At 41.4% G+C, this 18,962-nt stretch overlaps 1 protein-coding gene across 1 annotated transcript in view; it reads right to left on the bottom strand.

Annotated features, from left to right (window-relative positions):
- NSUN7 (NOP2/Sun RNA methyltransferase family member 7) overlaps nt 1-14,509 on the bottom strand; it is a 94,754-nt gene extending 80,245 nt beyond the window's left edge. The window contains 2 exon segments of the mRNA XM_047799308.1: nt 13,647-14,051; nt 14,361-14,509. Coding sequence (XP_047655264.1) covers nt 13,647-13,959 — 313 coding nt within the window. The 5' untranslated portion in view covers nt 13,960-14,051; nt 14,361-14,509.
- Nucleotides 14,510-18,962: the final 4,453 nt, after the last annotated feature.

The raw sequence follows: 18,962 nt of genomic DNA, 5'->3' as shown, positions 1-18,962 counted from the left end.
CTCTGAGGGCAATTCTTAGAAATACAAGCCTTCCTCAAGAAACAAGAAAAATCTCAAAGAAACAACCTAACTAACCACTGAAAAGAATTAGAAAAAGAACAAACAAGACCTAATTCAGCAGAAGGAAAGAAATAAAATAGAGGTCAAGAAAACAATAGAAAAGATCAATAAAACCAAGAGTTGTGGAGTTCCTATAGTGGCTCAGCAGTTAACGAAACTGACTGGTATCCACGAGGACAGGAGTTCAGTCCCTGCCCTTGCTCAGTGGAGTAAGGATCCAGTGTTGCCATGAGCTATGGTGTAGGTCACAGACACGGCTCAGCTCCAGTGTTGCTATGGCTGTGGCACAGGCTGGCAGCTGCTGGCCTATACCACAGCTCATAGCAATGCCAGATCCTTAACCCACTGAGTGAGGCCAGGGATCGAAACCACAACCTCATGGTTCCTAGTTGGATTCGTTTCCGCTGTGCCACATGTGAACTCCTAAGAGCTGTTTTTTAGAAAAGATACACAAGATCAACAAACCCCTAGCTAGGCTCAACAAGAAGAATAGAGAGAAGATCCAAATGAGCAAAATAAGAAATGAAAAGAGAAGAAATAACAACTAATTCCACAGAAATACCAAAATGAGCAGTTAGATGCCAACAAATTAGACAACCTAGAAGAAATGGCCAAGTTTCCAGAAACATACGGCCTACCAGAACTGAGCCTAGAAGAGATAATTTGAAGAGAACAATAACTAGACATGAAACAGAATCTGTAATTTTAAAAAAAAAAAAAAACACCCTGCAAACAAAAGCCTACAGCTGTATAGTTTCAATGTATTAAGAACTTATACTGAACTCTCTCAAACCATCCCAAAAAACTGAAGAGAAGAAATCGCTCCCAAATTCATTCCATGAAGCCACCTTCACTCTGATACTAAAACCAAAGTCAGTATGAAAAAAGGAAATTATAGACCAATATCCTAGATAAATATAGATGCAAAAACCTTCAAAAAAAATTACCAAATTGAATCTAACAATACATAAGAAGGATCATACACTATGATCAAGTTGGATTCAGGAGTTGTAAGGAGGTTCAACATGCAATGTGATACACTATATTAACAAAAGGAAAGGCAAAAACCACATGATCATGCCAAACAATGCAGAAAACCATCTGATAAAACTTGACATCCATTCATGATTAAAAAAAAAACCTCTCACCAAAGTGGGTATAGAGTGTGTTCCTGCTGTGGCACAGCTGACTAATGATCCAGCTTATCTCTGTGAAGATGCCAATTCAATTCTCAGCACAGTGGGTTAAGAATCCGGCATTGCCACAACTGGGGCATAGGTCACAAATGCATCTGGGATTTAACCTCTGGCCCAGGGAACTTCCATATGGCACGGATGCAGCCAAAAAAGATTTAAAAAGGCGGGGAGGGGGTATTCAGTGAACATATCTCAATATAATAAAGGCCATTTATGGCAAACTTACAGTCAACATAATACTCAAAAAAACTTGAAGCCTTCCCACAAAATTCAGGAACAAAAAAATGATGTCCACTCTCACCATTTCTATTCAGCATAGTATTGGAGGTCTTAGCCCCAACAATCATGTAAGAAAAAGAAGTAAAATGTATCCAAATTGGAAGGAAAACAATAAAACCATCACTATTTGGTGATGACATGATACTGTATGTAGAGAACCCTATAGTCTACACAAAAACTATTAGAATAAATGAATTCAGCAAAGTAGCAGGATACAAGATTAATATATAAAAATCTGTTGCATTTCTTTACACTAACAATGAAATACCAGAAAGAGAAAGTAAAAAAGGCTGTCCTAGTTAAAACTGTGTCAAAACAAATAAGAACTAGGAATAAACTTAACCAAGAAGTTGAAAGACCCACATACTGAAACTATAAAATATAAAACACTGGAGTTCCTGTCGTGGTTCAGTGGAAATGAACCTGACTAGTATCCATGAGGACGCAGGTTTGATCCCTGCCCTTGCTCTGTGGGTTAAGGATCTGGGGTGCCATCAGCTGTGGTGTAGGTCGCAGACACGGCTCGGATCCTGCATTGCTGTGGCTGTGGTGCAGGCCAGTGGCTACGAATTCGACCTCTAGCCTGGGAACCTCCATATGCCACAGGTGTGGCTCTAAAAAGACAAAATTAAATAAATAAATAAATAAAATATAAAACAGTGACAAAGGAAACTAAATATGATTCAAAGGAATGGGAAAATATCCCATATTCTTGGATTGGAAGAATTAATATTGCTAAAATGGTCGTTCTACCTAAAGTGCTCTATAGATTTAATGCAATCCCTATCAAAACACCCATGAAATTTTTCCAGACTACAACAAATAATCCTAAATTTTATATGGAACCACAAAAAGCCCAGAATTGCCAAAGAAATCCTAAGGAAAAAGAACAGAGCAAGAGGCATAACCCTCCAGACTTCAGACTATGCTGCAAAGCTACAGTAATCAAAATGCTGTGGTACTAACACAAAAAGAGACATATAGATCAATGCAACAGAACAGAGAGCCCAGAAATAAACCCAGATACCTATGGTCAACTAATCTATGACAAAGGAGGTAAGAAGGTACAATGGAGGAAAGACAGCCTCGTCAGCAAGTGATGTGGGAAATTACATGCATCAACTACACATATCAATGAAATTACAACACTCTCACATTGTATATAAAAATAAACTCAAAATGATTTAAAGACCTAAATATAAGACATGACACCATAAAACTCATGGAAGAGAACTTAGGCAAAACATGCTCTGACATAAATTGTAGCAATATTTTCTTATGTCAAAACATGCTTTGACATAAATTGTAGCAATATTTTATGTCAAAGCAAAAATAAATAAATAAAAGCGAAAGTAAATAAATAGGACCTGATAAAACTTAAAAGCTTTTGTGTGGCTGTGGCATAGGCTGACAGCTGTAGCTCCGATTCGACCCCTTGCCTGGGAATCTCCATATGCTGTGGGTGCAGTCCTAAAAAGACAAAACACAAAAAAACCAACCAAACAAACAAAAAACGTAAAAGCTTTTGCATAGGAGTTCCCATTGTGGTGCAGTGGTTAACAAATCCCACTAGGAACCATGAGGTTGCCGGTTTGGTCCCTGCCATTGTTCAGTAGGCTAAGGATCCGGCGTTGCTGTGAGCTGTGGTGTGGGTCACAGACGCGGCTCGGATCCCACATTGCTGTGGCTCTGGCGTAGGCCGGTGGCTACAGCTCTGATTCAACCCCTAGCCTAGGAACCTCCATATGCCACGGGAGCAGCCCCAGAAAAAGCCAAAAAGACCAAAAAAAAAAAAAAAACCTTTTGCATAGCACATTAAACCATCCAAAAAACACAGAGACAACCTATGGAATGAGAGAAAATATTCGTAAACAATGTGGCCAGCAAGGGCTCAATATTCAAATTATACAAATAGCTCATACAACTCAGTATCAAAAAAAAAAAATTCAATAGAAAAATGGACAGAAGATCTAAATAGATACTTCTCCAAAGACATACAGATCGCTAAAGGACATGTGAAAAGATGCTCAACATCACTAATTATTAAAGGAACACAAAGCAATGTAGAAGCAATGAGGTATCACCTCACATCAGTCAGAATGGCCATCACCAAAAAGTCTGACAAAAAAAACAAAAAAGAAAAAAAAACTAAAAAAAATAAATGTCGGAGAAGACATGGAGAAAAGAGAATCTCCTACACTGTTAGTGGGAATGTAAATTGGTATAACCACTATGTAAAACAGTATGGAGGTTCCTTTAAAAATTAAAAATAGAACTATCCTATGATCCAGCAATCCCACTCCTTGGCAAATATCCAGACAAAACGGTAATTCAAAAAGACACATGCACCCCAATATTCATTTCAGCAATATTTAAAGTAGCCAAAACATGGAAGCAACCTAAATGCCCACCAACAGAGGACTGGATAAAGGAGATGTGGCACTTACATACAACGGATTACTATTCAGCCATTAAAAAAAAAAAAATGAAATAGGAGTTCCCATTGTGGCACAGGAGAAACAAATTCAACTAGTATCCATGAGGATACAGATTCGATCCCTGGCCTCACTCAGTGAGTTGTTGATCTGGCATTACCACAAGCTGTGGTGTAGGTCGTAGCAGATGTGGCTTGGATCCCATGTTTCTGTGGCTGTGGTGTAGGCCTGCAGCTGTAGCTCTGTTTTGACCCCTAGCCTGGGGACTTCCATATGCCACGGGTGCAGCCGTAAATCAAAAAATAAAAATAAAAACCAAAACACAACAAAAAGAATGAAATAATTCCATTCACAACAACATGGATGGATCTAGAGATCATCATAGTAAATGAAGTAACTCAGAAAGACAACTACCATGTGATATCACTTTCACATCTAATCTAAAATATGAAACAAATGAACCTATCTACAAAACAGAAACAGATTCATAGGCAAGAACAGACTTGTGGCTTCTGAGGGGGTTGGAGGAGGGATGGAATGGGAGGTTGGGGTTAGCAGATGTAAGCTATTTTATGGAGGGGATAAACAACAAGACCCTATACTATATAGCACAGCAAACCATATTAAATGTCCTATGATAAACCATGATGGAAAAGAGCATATACGAAAAAGAGTGTATGTGTATATATATAGCTGAATCACTTTGCTGTATAGCAAAAATTAATATGACATTGTAAGTCAACTATAATTTAAAAAAAAAAAAAAAGCCTACCCATAACAAATGCTGAAGATGGTGTGGAGAAAAGGGAACACTTGTACACTATTGGTGGGAATGTAAATTGGTATAAATACTATGGAAAAACTGTATAGAGTTTCCCCTTAAAAAACAAATAAATAAATAAATCCGAATCATTCAGTAATCCCACTCCTGAGTATACACCCATAAAAGACGAAACTTTTTTTTTTGTCTTTTTGCCTTTTCTAGGGCTGCTCCCACGGCATATGGAGGTTCCCAGGCTAGGGGTCTAATCGGAGCTGCAGCCACCGGCCTATGCCAGAGCCACAGCAACACAGGATCTGAGCCGCATCTGCAACCTACACCACAGCTCATGGCAATGCCGGATCCTTAACCCACCAAGCAAGGCCAGGGATCAAACCTGCAACCTCATAGTTCCTAGTCAGATTTGTTAACCACTGCACCACGATAGGAACTCCAGAAAAGACGAAACTCTAATTGGAAAAGATGCATGTATATTATGTGATACTTGAGTTATATAAAAGACACAAGGGAAACCTGGAGACGGGATTAAGATGGTGGAGTACAAGGACGGGAGCTCACCTTAAAAGCAACAAAATTACAACCAACTGCCTAACAACCTTCAAGCAAATAGACTCCAAACTACCAAAAAAAGATATCCTGGAGTTCCCATCATGGCTCAGTGGTTAATGAATCTGACCAGCACTCATGAAGACACAGTGGCATTGTGGATCTTGCTCAGGGAGTTAAGGATCTGTTGTTGCTATAGGCTATGGTGTAGGCCATTCATGGCTTGGATCCTACATTGTTGTGGCTGTGGCATAGGCCAGCAGCTACAGCTTTGATTCGACCCCTAGCCTGAGACCCTCCATGTGCCTCAGGTGCAGCCCTAAAAAGAAAAAAAAAGTAAAGAAAAAAGACATCCTAATCCAGAAGACAAAGAGAAGGAGCCACATCAAGATGGTAGGAGAGGTGATAACACAACATAAGCAACCCCATACGCACCGGGTGGGTGGCCCACAGACTGGAAAGTAACTGTATCACAGAGACTCAACTATGGAAGTAAGAGTTCTGAGCCCCACATCCATCAGGTTCCCATGCCGGGGGATTTGGCATTGGGAGGAGGAGGCCCCCAGAGCATTTGGCATTGAGGACCAGCGGAGCTTGTGTGCAGGAAACACAGACTCCATTCTTGAAAGGTGCATACAGGCTTTCTCACATGCACTGGGTCCCAGGGCAAAGCAGAATCTCCATAGGAATCTGGGCCAGACCTGCCAGCAGTTCTTGGAGGATCTCCTGGGAAAAATGGGTGTGACTGTGGCTCATTTGGGGGGAAGGACACTGGAGGCAAAGGTCTTGGGAATAATTATCAGCATGTGCACCTCTGGATGTGGCCATTTTGGAAAAATCTGTTTCTACCCATTAGGGCTGAGAGGCCCCAGCCAAACAATAATCCAGGTGGGAACCCAGCCCCACCTATCAGCAAACAGGCTGTCCTAAAGACCCCCTGGCACACAACCACCTCTAATCTCACCGAGAGACAAAGCCCCACCCACCAGGGGGATAAGAATCAGCTCCATCTACCAGTGGGCAGGCACCAGTCCCTCCTACCAGGAAGTTCTAGCCACAGCAGAGAAGAAAAAAATAAAAGGAATTCAAATCGGAAAGGAAGAAGTAAAACTATCCTATCACTGTTTGCAAAAGACATGACACTATACCTAGAAAAATCTTAAAGATGCTACCAGAAAATTGTTAGAACTCATCAAAGAAATTGGCAAAGTCACAGGACATAAAATTAATACACAGAAACTGACAATTTTTCTATACTAACAATGAAAGATCAGAAAGAGAAATTAGGGAAACAATCCCATTTGCCATCTCATCAAAAAGAATCAAATACCAGGGTTCCTGTTATGGCTCAGAGGAAACAAATCTGACTAGTATCCATGAGGACACAGGTTTGACCCCTGGCCTTGATCAGTGTGTTAAGGATCCCGTGTTGCTGTGAGCTGTGGTGTAGGTTGCAGACACTGCTCAGATCCCAAATTGCTGTGGCTGTGGCATAGGCCAGCAGCTATAGCTCTGACTTGACCCCTAGCCTGAGAACCACCATATGCTGTGGGTCTATACTCTGAAACCTATAAGACACTGATGAAAGAAATCAAAGATGACACAAACAGATAGAAAGACATACAATGCTCTTGGAATGGAAGAACCAATATTGTCAAAATGACTATACTACCCAAGGAAATCTATAGATTCAATGCAATCCAGATCAAATTACCAAGGACATTTTTTACAGAACTAGAACAAAATATCTCAAAGTTTGTTTGGAAACATAAAAGACCCAGAATATCCAAAGCCATCCTGAGAAAGAAAAATGGAGCTGAAGGAATCAAGCTCCCTGACTTCAGACTATACACAAAGGTACAGTCATCAATTCCATATGGTACTGGCACAAAAACAGAAATATAAATCAGTGGAACAGCATAGACAGCCCAGAATTAAACCCCTGCACCTATAGTCAACTAATCTATGACAAAGGAGGTAAGAATATACAATGGAGAAAAGACAGTCCCTTCAGTAAGTTGGGCTGGGAAAACTGGACAGCTACATGTAAAAGAATGAAATTAGAACACACCTAACACCATACACAAAAATAAACTCAAAATGACTACAGACCTAAATATGAGACCTGATACCATAAAACCCTTAGAGGAAAACATAGGCAAACACTCTCTGACATAAACCACAGCAATATCTTCTCACATATAACTCCTAGAGTAACAATAATAAAAGCAAAAATAAATTAATGGGACCTAATTAAACTTAAGTTTTTTGCACAGCAAAGGAAACCCTAAACAAAACAAAGAGACAACCTGCAGAATGGGAGAAGATATTTGCAAATGAAGCAACTGATAGGAATTTATCTCCAAAATTTATAAACACCTCCAGCAGCTCAATACCTAAACATAAACAACCCCATCAAAAAATGGGCAAAAGATCTAAACAGACAATTCTCCAAAGATGACATACAGATGGCCAAAAAAAACACATGAAAATTTGTTCAACATCACTAATTATCAGAGAAATGCAAATAAAAACTACTCTGAGGTACCACATTAACACCAGCTAGAATGGCCATTATCAAAAAAGTCTACAAACAATAAATGCTGGAGAGGGTGTGGAGAAAGGGAAACCCTCTTACACTGTTGGTGGGAATGAAAATTGGCGCAACCACCAAGGAAAACAGTATGGAGAATCCTCAAAAAACTGAAAATAGAATTACCATTTGATTCAGCAATCCCACTACTGGGCATCTATTCAGAACAAAGCATGCCTCAAAAAGATACATGTACTCCAATGTTCACTGCAGCAACTACATACAACAGCCAAGACATGGAAGCAACCTAAATGTCCATTGACAAAAGAGTGGATAAGATGTGGTACCTATACACAATGGAATATGACTCAGCCACAAAAAAGGAATGAAATAATGGCATTTGCAGCAACAAGGATGGACTTAGAAATTATCATGCTAAGTGAAATTAGTCAGTGATATGCTATCACTTATATGTGGAATCTAAAAAAAGGATACAGAGTTCCTGTCGTGGCACAGTGGTTAATGAATCCGACTAGGAACCATGAGGTCGCAGGTTCGATCCCTGGCCTTGCTCAGTGGGTTAAGGATCTGGCATTGCCATGAGCTGTGGTGTAGGTTGCAGATGCAGCTCGGATCCCGCGTTGCTGTGGCTCTGGTGTAAGCTGGTGGCTACAATTCTGATTAGACCCCTAGACTGGGAACCTCCATATGCCATGGGAGCAGCCCTAGAAAAGGCAAAAAGACAAAAAATAAAATAAAGTAATTAAAAAAGGATACAATGAACTTCTTTGCAGAACAGTTGTTCATAGACTTTGAAAAACTCAGGGCATCCAAAGGAGACAGGCTGGCAGGGGGCAGGGATAGGCTGGGAGTTTGGGATGGAAATGCTGTAAAATTGGGTTGTTGTGATGATCATTATACAAGTATAAATGTAATAAAATTCATTCTGTTAAAACAAACAAAAAGATGCATGTACTCCAATGTTTATAGCAGCACTATTTAGAATGGTCAAGACAGGAAACAACTAAAGTGTCCATCAACAGATGATTGGCTGCTTTGTTTACTATAGGGAGTGTACCTACGTCCAGATGGACATTAATCCCTAATCCCCTGTGACTCCATTTACGGGAAGAAGAGAGAAAAGAAACTATGAGATTTACAGGACATTTCCACCCCTAAGACCCTACTGGACAAGGACTGATATGGGTAAATGAACAAGGCCAATAGGAGAAAACATCTTTCTGGATCCCATGTTAGGGCCCCCCCCCCGCATCTTTAAGAGATAAAATCCCCTGCAGAACAATAGAGAAGGGGGCTCTTCTCCCCCTCCCAGCAACCCTGGGAACTATTTGCTTTCCTTTAATAAAGACTTCGCTTGCTTAAAAAAAAAAAAAAAGTGGTATATATACACAGTGAAATTATTACTTAGCCATTAAAAAAGAATGAAATATTGGGAGTTCCTGTTGTGGCTCAGTGGTAACAAATCCAACTAGTATCTACGAGGATGTGGGTTCAAACCCTAGCCTCAGTCAGTGGAGTAAGGATCCAGCATTGCCTTGAGCTGTGGCATAAGTCACCGACACCACTCAGATCCTGTGTCACTATGGCATAGACCAGCAGCTATAGCTTGGATTCGACTCCTAGCCTGGGAACTTACATATGCTGTGGGTCTAGCTCTAAAAAAACAAAATTAAAAAAAAAATGAATGAAATATCATTTGCAGAAACATGAACGGACATAGAGAACATTGTGCTTAGTTAAGTAAATGAAAGACAAATATTACATGATATCATTTTTATATGGAATCTAAAAGTAATACAAATGAATCTATATACAAAATAGAAACAGATTCACAGACATATAAAATGAACTTATAGTATGGAAAACAGTATGGAGATACCTTAGAACACTATACATAAAGCTATCATATGACCCAGCAATCCCACTCTTGGGCATATATCCAGACAAAACTTTCCTCAAAAAAGACACATGCATCTGCATGTTCACTGCAGCACTATTCACAATAGCAAAGACATGGAAACAACCTAGATGTCCATCAACAGATGACTGGATTAAGAAGATGTGATATAAATACATAATGTAATACTACTCAGCCATAAAAAAGAACAAAATAATGCCATTTGCAGCAACATGGATGGAAAGAGAGACTCTCATACTACGTGAAGTCAAGTCAAAAAGAGAAAGACAAATACCATATGATATCACTTATATCTAGAATCTAATACACAGCACAAATGAACCTTTCCACAGAAGAGAAAATCATGGACATGGAGAACAGACTTGTGGTTGCCAAGGGGGATGGGAGGGAGTGGGATGGACTGGGAATTGGGGGTTAATAGATGCAAAGTATTGCCTTTGGAATGGATAAGCAATGAGATCCTGCTGTATAGCACTTGGAACTATATCTAGTCACTTATGATGGCACATGATAACGTGAGAAAAAAGAATGTATACATGTATGTGTGACTGGGTCACCTTGCAGTACAGTAGAAAATTGACAGAACACTGTAAACCAGCTACAATGGAAAAAATAAAAATCATTATAAAAAATAAATGAAATGAACTTATAGTATCAAAGGGAGAAAAAGGAACAAATTAAGAGTATGGGATTAACAGATATAAACTACTCTACATAAAATAGACAAGCAACAAAGATTTACTGTATAGCACAGGAAACTATATTCAATATCTTATAGTAACTTATAATGGAATATAATCTGAAAAAATAACTGAATTACTTAGCTGAAACTAACAGAACACTGTAAATCTACCATATTTCAATACAAAAAAAAAAAAAGAATGCCTCTTATATTATAGGTCCATGGGGTATTTTATTTGTGTGAAGATGGAAATGTGACAACCTTTACTGAGGTTGTCATACATTGTTACTGGGAGAATTAAGCACTATCCATAAGACTACATTGATAAAGGACAATAAGAAACTTGTACCTGGTCTCTTCTAGACTTTGTCCTGTTTACCTTTTTCCTGGTGATCTCAATCTTTCTCCTTTTATTGTAATAAACTGTAACCATGAGTATAACAGCTTTGCTGAGTTATCTAAGTCCTTCCAGTGAATCACTGAGGCTAATGGTGGTCTTGGCGATTCCTGACTACAATTACTAATTCTCAAAGCCATAACCAGACCATACACTAAGTACTTGCTAGGTTTTTCACTGACAGATTACATGATTATGAAATGACCAGGATAATGCCACAGTCCAATCTCCTTTGACAAAGAGTTCATCAATTACTATATACTATATACACCTATAATTACTATAGAGATGTTGGAGAAAGAATTAAGTCAGGAATAAGATCAACAATTTCAGGAACAGCTCTTTCCTCAACTTTTTTTCTTATTGAGTTGGTCATTAATTTACTTTTTTTTTTTTTTTGCCTTTTTGCTATTTCTTGGGCTGCTCCCACGGTATATGGAGGTTCCCAGGCTAGGGGTCCAATCGGAGCTGTAGCCACTGGCCTATGCCAGAGCCACAGCAACGCAGGATCCGAGCCGCATCTGCAACCTACACCACAGCTCATGGCAACGCTGGATCATTAACCCACTGAGCAAGGGCAGGGACCGAACCCGCAACCTCATGGTTCCTAGTCGGATTCATTAACCACTGCGCCACGACAGGAGCTCCATTAATTTACTTTTTAAGAAATCATTTTGCTGGTTTTTGTTTAGTAGTCCTTGAAACATCCAGAGATTCTTTGAAAAAATAAATTAACTACTAGTATTCCACTGAGAGAAGTCAAACTTAATAGGGATAGGTTACTCCACATTAACTTCTTTAGCAGAAAATTGTCCTTGCAGTTATTAAGCAGAGTGGAACTAGTGGTCATCATTTCAAAAAACACTTTTCTGAGCTCTCTTTAAAACTTTAAAATGTTACTCAGATAAATATACTCTCTGCTCTGAAAGACTTATATACAAAGGACATCAACAAAGGGGTAAATAAACTGAAAAACATAATGCACAACCAAAAAAATACACAACATTTATATAATTAGGAGATTTTTTCTTCTTTTTGTACTTCTTTCTAAAGATATGGTAATATGATCTAATTATGTGTTCATAAATTCATGAATAAAAGAGATCACTAATCAAGCTCTCTTTGGTTTGTATATTAATCTTTTCCACTTTACCACTCTTATAAAACCTTAGAGAATTCTGACTTTTCTTTTTCTGAGCCATGATTCCCTGCTATATTGTATAAGCCTAATGTGAGTTTACAAAATATTACACGTGAAAGTATTGATAGAACACTGACAATACAAAAGATAAAAGTGAAGCGTGTAAGAGCCTACAATATTTTAAAGCAAAACATTAGGTTCTTAATTATCTTGGAAACCCTTTCCATTTAGGAATTCTGGTTATATTCCATATGAACATTCAGAAATTATTCAGATGGCAATTTAAACCAAGATATTATCATTAAGAAGAAATAATTTTGTACCAAGTAAACAATGAAAGCCACTTCATCTTAGAATTTGAACTTATAAAAATGGATATTTTGGGGAGTTTCTGTCGTAGATCAGCAGTTAACAAACCCAATTAATATCCATGAGGACTTAGGTTCAATCCCTGCCCTTGCTCAGTGGGTTAGGGTTCCAGCGTTGCCATGAGCTGTGGTGTAGGTCGAAGACTGGGCTTGGATCTCGCGTTGCTGTGGCTGTGGCGTAGGCTGGTGGCTACAGCTCTGATTGGACCCCTAGCCTGGGAACCTCCATATGCCGTGGAAGCAGCCCAAGAAATGGCAAAAAGACAAAAAAAAGAAAGAAAGAAATACATACAAATAAGTGATGGCCTTTCTAGGTGTCCCTTTAGGAAGCTCGCTCACCATTTCAGCCATGCTAATACTTCAAATGTTTCTGGAACTTTTTTCCTTGCTTTTTAGGGCCACACCTGCAGCATATGGAAGCTCTCAGGCTAGGGGTCAAATCAGAGCTGTAGCTGGCATACACCATAGCCACGCCAGATTCTTAAGCCACTGTGTGAGGCCAGGGATCCAACCCCAAACCTCATGGGTACTAGCCCAGTTGGTTACCACTGAGCCACAACAGGAACTCCCTTCTGGAACAGTCAATATACAAACCAAGGTAAACTTTATAGTTTATATTGTATTATAGTTTATAGCCAGTACAAAAACAGATGTCTTCACACCCTCTGTCTGCTCTCATAGTAACAAACAGTTGGTTCTGTACTAGAGCTAACTCCACACTGGGAAGTTGATAATTACCCACCTTTGAGGGAATCTGAAACAGTACACTATACTTCCAATTCTGGAAGCAAATTAGAAAAGGGACTTCTACAGAAGTTTGAAGGAATAAATTTACAAGCTTCCAAAATTAAATCAAATGGCCCCACATGGAATCATCTTAATTGAGGTTGGTATTGTTGGTTTGTTAATTCGTTTTGGCAGAGCTCATGTGTGCGTTAAGTTCCCAGACCAGGGGCTGAACCCGAGCCACTCCTGTAACCCAAGCCACAAGAGTGACAGTGCCAGATCCTTAAGCGGCTGAGCCACCAGGAACTCCAAATTGGGGTTGATTTGATTTTGACCCATGGAAGGACCAAACACGGGTGCTAGGCATGGGGAAAAACACTTGCAGCCTGAAAGAGCTTGTTTTACTGGAAATTCCCCTAATGCCTTGACATTTGCAAATGACCAAAGAGATTCATAAACCTAAAAACAAAATCTGGAGAGTATGAGGGGTACGGGGAGAGGGCCGCACCCCACATATTCTCTATTTTCTTTCAGGGCTGATGGTCAAAACTGGTACTACTCACACTTCAGGGCACTAAAAGCCAGCTCGTAGGACAAACGCTGTAAGAATTCATCCTCAGACTCGGTGGAGGACCGCAGGGGTTCACTCCCGTACTTTATTAAGGCTTTCTCTGGTGACTTTTCGGATCGAATGCCCTGAAAAATGTTCGCTGCCATAATGTAAACGGAGTCCGGATAGCCAGTTTTTTCGGGTAAACCAACTGAGTTTCTTTCGCTGGCTACTGTGTCACCTGACAGTGCCAGGGAAGCGAGTTGGGAGATCTCCTCCGTGGTTTTTTCTTCGAAAAACTCCTGTTCACTTGCGGAGTCAAACATGTTTGCCCCTTGACGGTCGTCGGTTACTCAAGCTTGAACTTACAATTCAGATGTTCCAGAAAATGGTGTTCCTTATACCTTGAGCATCGTCTCTGTGAAAAGAAAATGTTATCTCGGTAAATGACTATTTCTGCAGGACTACATCGTGAAGCCTTAAAGATCCCTTATGGCCTTAAAGGTGCCGTTTACTGGCCGACCCGAGCATCCCATACTTCGAGCTGGGCAAGCCCCAACGAAACTTCCACACTCTCACAAAGGGAGAGGGGTGGAGAAGGCTCAGGAGCCTCCTCCGCAGCAACTAGAGACTTTCGCCGAGGCCCGTTTGGGAGCAAAGCTCCCCAGCGAGCCGCTTCCGGGGCCCCTCGGCGCCCCCTCCCTGGCTCCCGCCAGTCCGTCCTTACCCCGGAGGGCGGATGTTCCCCGGGGCTTTGGGAAAAGAGACACGGCAGCCGCAGCACTCGTGGCACCGGGGGCTGGGGTCTGAAACTGAGCCCTCGGCACCCCCGGGACCGCGGGGCTGCTGCGGCGGCCGGTGCAGGCAGTTTGGTTCAAATGAGCCTTTCCCACCTGCCGGGGTCGAGGCAGGGGGGTCGCGCCCCCCGGCACTCGCTTCGCTCCGGTTCCCGGAGGGGGAACGGCGCCTCAGGACTACGCCTGCCCGCGCGCGGTCGCCGGTCACGGACGCTGCGGCGCAGTGGGGTGGAGTACGGGGCCCGTGGGCCCGCCGCCTCAGGCCGAGGGAAGGTAAGCCACCCCCGCCTCTTGCAGTCGACCCGCCCAGGGCCGGGGTCTCCAGGCAACCAATGACTGGGGGAAGGGGGAGACAGGCCGCCCGAGGGCAGTTCCCGCGGGATTTGACCAGAGCCTCTTCTCTCTGAGGATTGCTCTTCCCTCATCTCGGAGCACCTGTGCCGGCCCTGCTCCGGTCGAAGGTCCCTTGCTCCCTCGTGCTGCGCCGTCCCGAGGGTCCTCGACTTCCCCAGAGTCACAAGTGGCTCCCTTTCCCCTACATGTCCCCTGCGGTCTCCTTGAAAGCAGGAATTTTGTATCGCTAGACAATACCCAGCATAGCCGGGAACTGGAAATGTTGAAGCAGATGAATGTAGAACTACTGAAGAAATGGAGAAAAGGAGACGAGTCGACTCTCTTTTCATGCTTTTTAGAACAATAGGTATCACGTTAGACCCTTACAGAGAAAGTTATGTAAAGATCTTGGCCAACGTAAGACTGCAACCCTCCTTGCCAGGAATTGCCTTTAAAGAAGGATGTTGCCGAAATGGGCCTACAAATAATCGAATTCACTCCACCCTTCAAATTATAGATTGGAACTGGGAATGTGTATAAACTTACCCAAAGGTTTTAATATGACTATTTTAAGTTTTGAAAGCCCTGGAGCCAAGTCTGCATCCTAATGCATCAAAGAAAAATCAGCTGTGCTCACTTTTAAAGGTACTAGAGAAATATTTTCTTGATTTCTAGGAAAAAACCCAAATGGCTGAGATTTAAATTTTCTGTTGAATTTATGTGCGTTTTAAACACTTCACTGATAGCCTTTTAACTTGTTTTATCTCCAAAGTGTATATTCTAAAACTGAAAAGGAAAGGAAAAGATTTTTCTCTTTATACCGTTTCTATTGCTACTTCGAAACTCCTTCAGCAGATTTCTTTTTTTTTTTTTTTTTTTTGGTCTTTTGTCCTTTTAGGGCTTCACCCATGGCATATGGAGGTTCCCAGGCTAGGGGGCTAATCAGAGCTGTAGCTGCCTGCCTATGCCATAGCCACAGCCATGCCAGATCTGAGCCTTGTCTGCGACCTACACTGCAGCTCACAGCAAGGCCAGATCCTTAACCCACTGAGGTAGGCCAGGAATCAAACTGGCAACCTCATGATTCCTAGCTGGTTTCGTTTCGGCTGCGCCAGGATGGGAACTCCCAGCAGATTTCAATAGGTCTAATGATATTAAAGCCAGTTGGAATATCTAGAGCCCTTTTGGATGCACTTGACCTTTTCTTGCAGTAAAATTCAATGAACTAATGCAAATGTGGATGATAAAGGTCAGGCAATGAAATGTAACATGCATGTGCTTCACATTTCTTGCCTAGGTTAGAAAAGTCTTTGTTAAAATAGAAACGGGCGTTGGATTGTGGAACTTGACAAGTCGTTTCAGGTTTTAAGTGGGAAAAAAATCATCAAGTCATTTTAAAAATCAGTAAAATAGATGCTAACATCTATTTAAAAGAAAAAAACCCTCCATTTTCTCTATAAGGCAAAAACCAAAACCTGCAAGTTGAGTGAAGTTCTTCATTCTGGACTGAGATCAAAGTCATATGAAAATCTTGCAAGAAGCATGCTAAATATACTTGCGTTAAATAACTATTGGCTACTGGTTAGGAATCTCAGATTTTGTTCAATTACTTTGTAAAAGTGGTCCAATCTGGAAAATAAACATAATTTACATAACTAAAATCAGTTATGGTCACTTAGGAATTCTAAATTGGGTTCTCTAGTCCTTCCTCATTATGTTAAACAGGAAGGGATAGACTTTGGCATTTGATAAACTTGTTTATGTGCAACCTTAGGCAAGTCCTTATCCATTAGCCTCAGTTGTTTAGTAATGCCTGCCTTCGAGGATGTTTGTGAGGATTTAATGGGATGATATGTATCAAGAGTGTCTGGAAAATAGTAGCACAATAATTGTTAGTTCTTCCTTTCCGCATTTTATTTGTGAAGTAGCTTCTTTAAATCTGAGAAGGTAGGGAATTACAGAGAAAGCTAATCTGCTGAACTAGCATCTGAAGGGCTCATACTGGATTAGTAAAACGTGTGTACTTGGCTTGTTTATGAACTGTTAAGAGAGATTTTTGAGGTAGACTGGTACAGTGGTTTTCAACTTTCAAGCATCTAAAACCCTTGTTAAAAATGCAAATTCCTAGAACCCACCACCAGGGATTCTGAGTAGATCTGGAACAGGACCCAGGAATTTACAGTTTTAGCAGGTAACCCAAGTGATTTTGATGCAGTCAGCCCAAAGACCACACAGTTGGAAAAACTCAGTAGTCTTAATCAAAGACTACTGGTTCTAATTCTACTTGTCCCTGACTTGGAAAAGTTCTGCAGCTTCTGGATTCTGTTCCCTCTTCTACAAAACAGAGTAATTTTCCCAGCTTATTTTAGATGTGAGTTGTGCAACTTTAATCTTCTTTCCACTTTCCAGCACACCTTCCATACAGTGTCTTCTTGTCTACCAGGAAAAAAAGCCTTGTTTCAGCAAGGCCCACAGGATCTTCTGTTATTTGGCCTTTGCCCTTGAAGCTTCATTGCTTGCCATCCTAAAGACACTCCTTAAACTTCTTTATCTTTATACATGCTATTCTGTCAGTTTTGAAGTTTCTTCCCCTTTTGTTTACCTGGTAAAGTCTTATTCAATATTTGAAACTCAATGTAAGCATCGCTTTTTTTTTTGTTGTTGTTGTTTCTAGGGCTGCATCTGCAGCATATGGAGGTTCCCAGGCTAGGGGTCTAATTAGAGCTGTAGCCCCTGGCCTACGCCAGAGCCACAGCAACGTGGGATCCTCGCCGCGTCTGCAACCTACACCACAGCTCATAGCAACGCCAGATCCTTAACCCACTGAGCGAGGCCAGGGATTGAACCAGCAACCTCATGGTTCCTAGTCGGATTCATCAACCACTGAGCCACGACAGGAACTCCAGCATCACTTATTTATTTATTTATTTATTTACACAGTCATTTTAGGGCCACACCCGCAACATATGGAGGTTTCCAGGCTAGGGGTCAGATCAGAGCTACAGCTGCTGGCCTTTGCCACAGCCACAGCAATGCCAGATCAGAACCGCACATGCAGCTCGAGGCAAGGTCGGATCCTTAACCCACTGAGCGAGGCCAGGGATTGAACCCGCATCCTCATGGATACTAGTTGGATTGTTTCTGCTAAGCAACAACTGGAGCTCCCTAGCATTGCTTTTTATAAAAGCCTTCCTGACACTTGTATTAGGATTGTGAACTGAAGATTGGCACTTGCCATTTGCCTCTACATAGATTGAATCATGAGCCTGCAGCTGCTGATCCTCAACAGCCCCTGAAAGGAGCTCAAGGTGGAACTCAGGAGTAGGAGATCTGTGCTCTGGGAAAACTAGCAGAACAGGTCTTCAGATACATATTTTTAGGAGAGAATTTTATGAGCCCCGTTCTGGCATCCTGTTATATCTAGAAAATCACTAAAATCCTTCATGGTGATATCTGCTCCTCGTGACTAGCAGTGACCATCACAAGACTAGTAGTGCCCTTCTGTAAAGTATGTGCTTGGTTGCATGTACCTCCCCCTTTACCAAAATCATGTGTATGCTAACATCCGCCCCCCAAACCCACCTACCTCTTTGGAGAGGTATGTCAGAGCTATCTGAAATGCCGCCTCCTGGGCTATAGTCCTCATTTGGCCCCAAATAAAACTTAACTCTCAACTTTTAGGTTGTACATATTCTTTAAGTTGACAGGATGTAAGTTTAACCTCTGCAACAGAGACTCAAAATAACTACTGGCTTCAGTAAAACAAAAATGTATTTCTCACATAAAGTCCTATTGACAGAAGTTCCTGGTTGGCAAAGAGGGTTAAGGAGCTGGCGTTGCTGCAGCCGTGGTACATGCTGCAAATGTGGCATGGGTTTGACCCCTGGCCTGGTAACTTCCACATGCCTCAGGTAGGGTCAAAAATAAAAGTCCTGTTGGCATTGTGGCTCTCCTCCGCAAGGTCATTAGGGCCCAGACTCCTGTTCTAGGCTGCATCTAAAGGGTTTCCCCTTGTCAGCTTAGTCCAAGATATCCTACCACTATGTGGGTTTCCAGTCAGTGGTTATTGGAATAAAGAGGAAAGGGAGGACATACCTATTACTTTCAAGGACCTGACCTGAAAGATGCACACATAACTTTTGCTCACATTCTGCTGGCCAGAGTTTAGTCACATGACATACCTAGCTGCAAAGAGTGTT

This window comes from Phacochoerus africanus, chromosome 10 (assembly GCF_016906955.1).
Source record: "Phacochoerus africanus isolate WHEZ1 chromosome 10, ROS_Pafr_v1, whole genome shotgun sequence".
Taxonomy (NCBI): Eukaryota; Metazoa; Chordata; class Mammalia; order Artiodactyla; family Suidae; genus Phacochoerus; species Phacochoerus africanus.
Note: the sequence above shows the minus strand (reverse complement) of the source record. Positions and strands in the feature narration are given on the sequence as shown.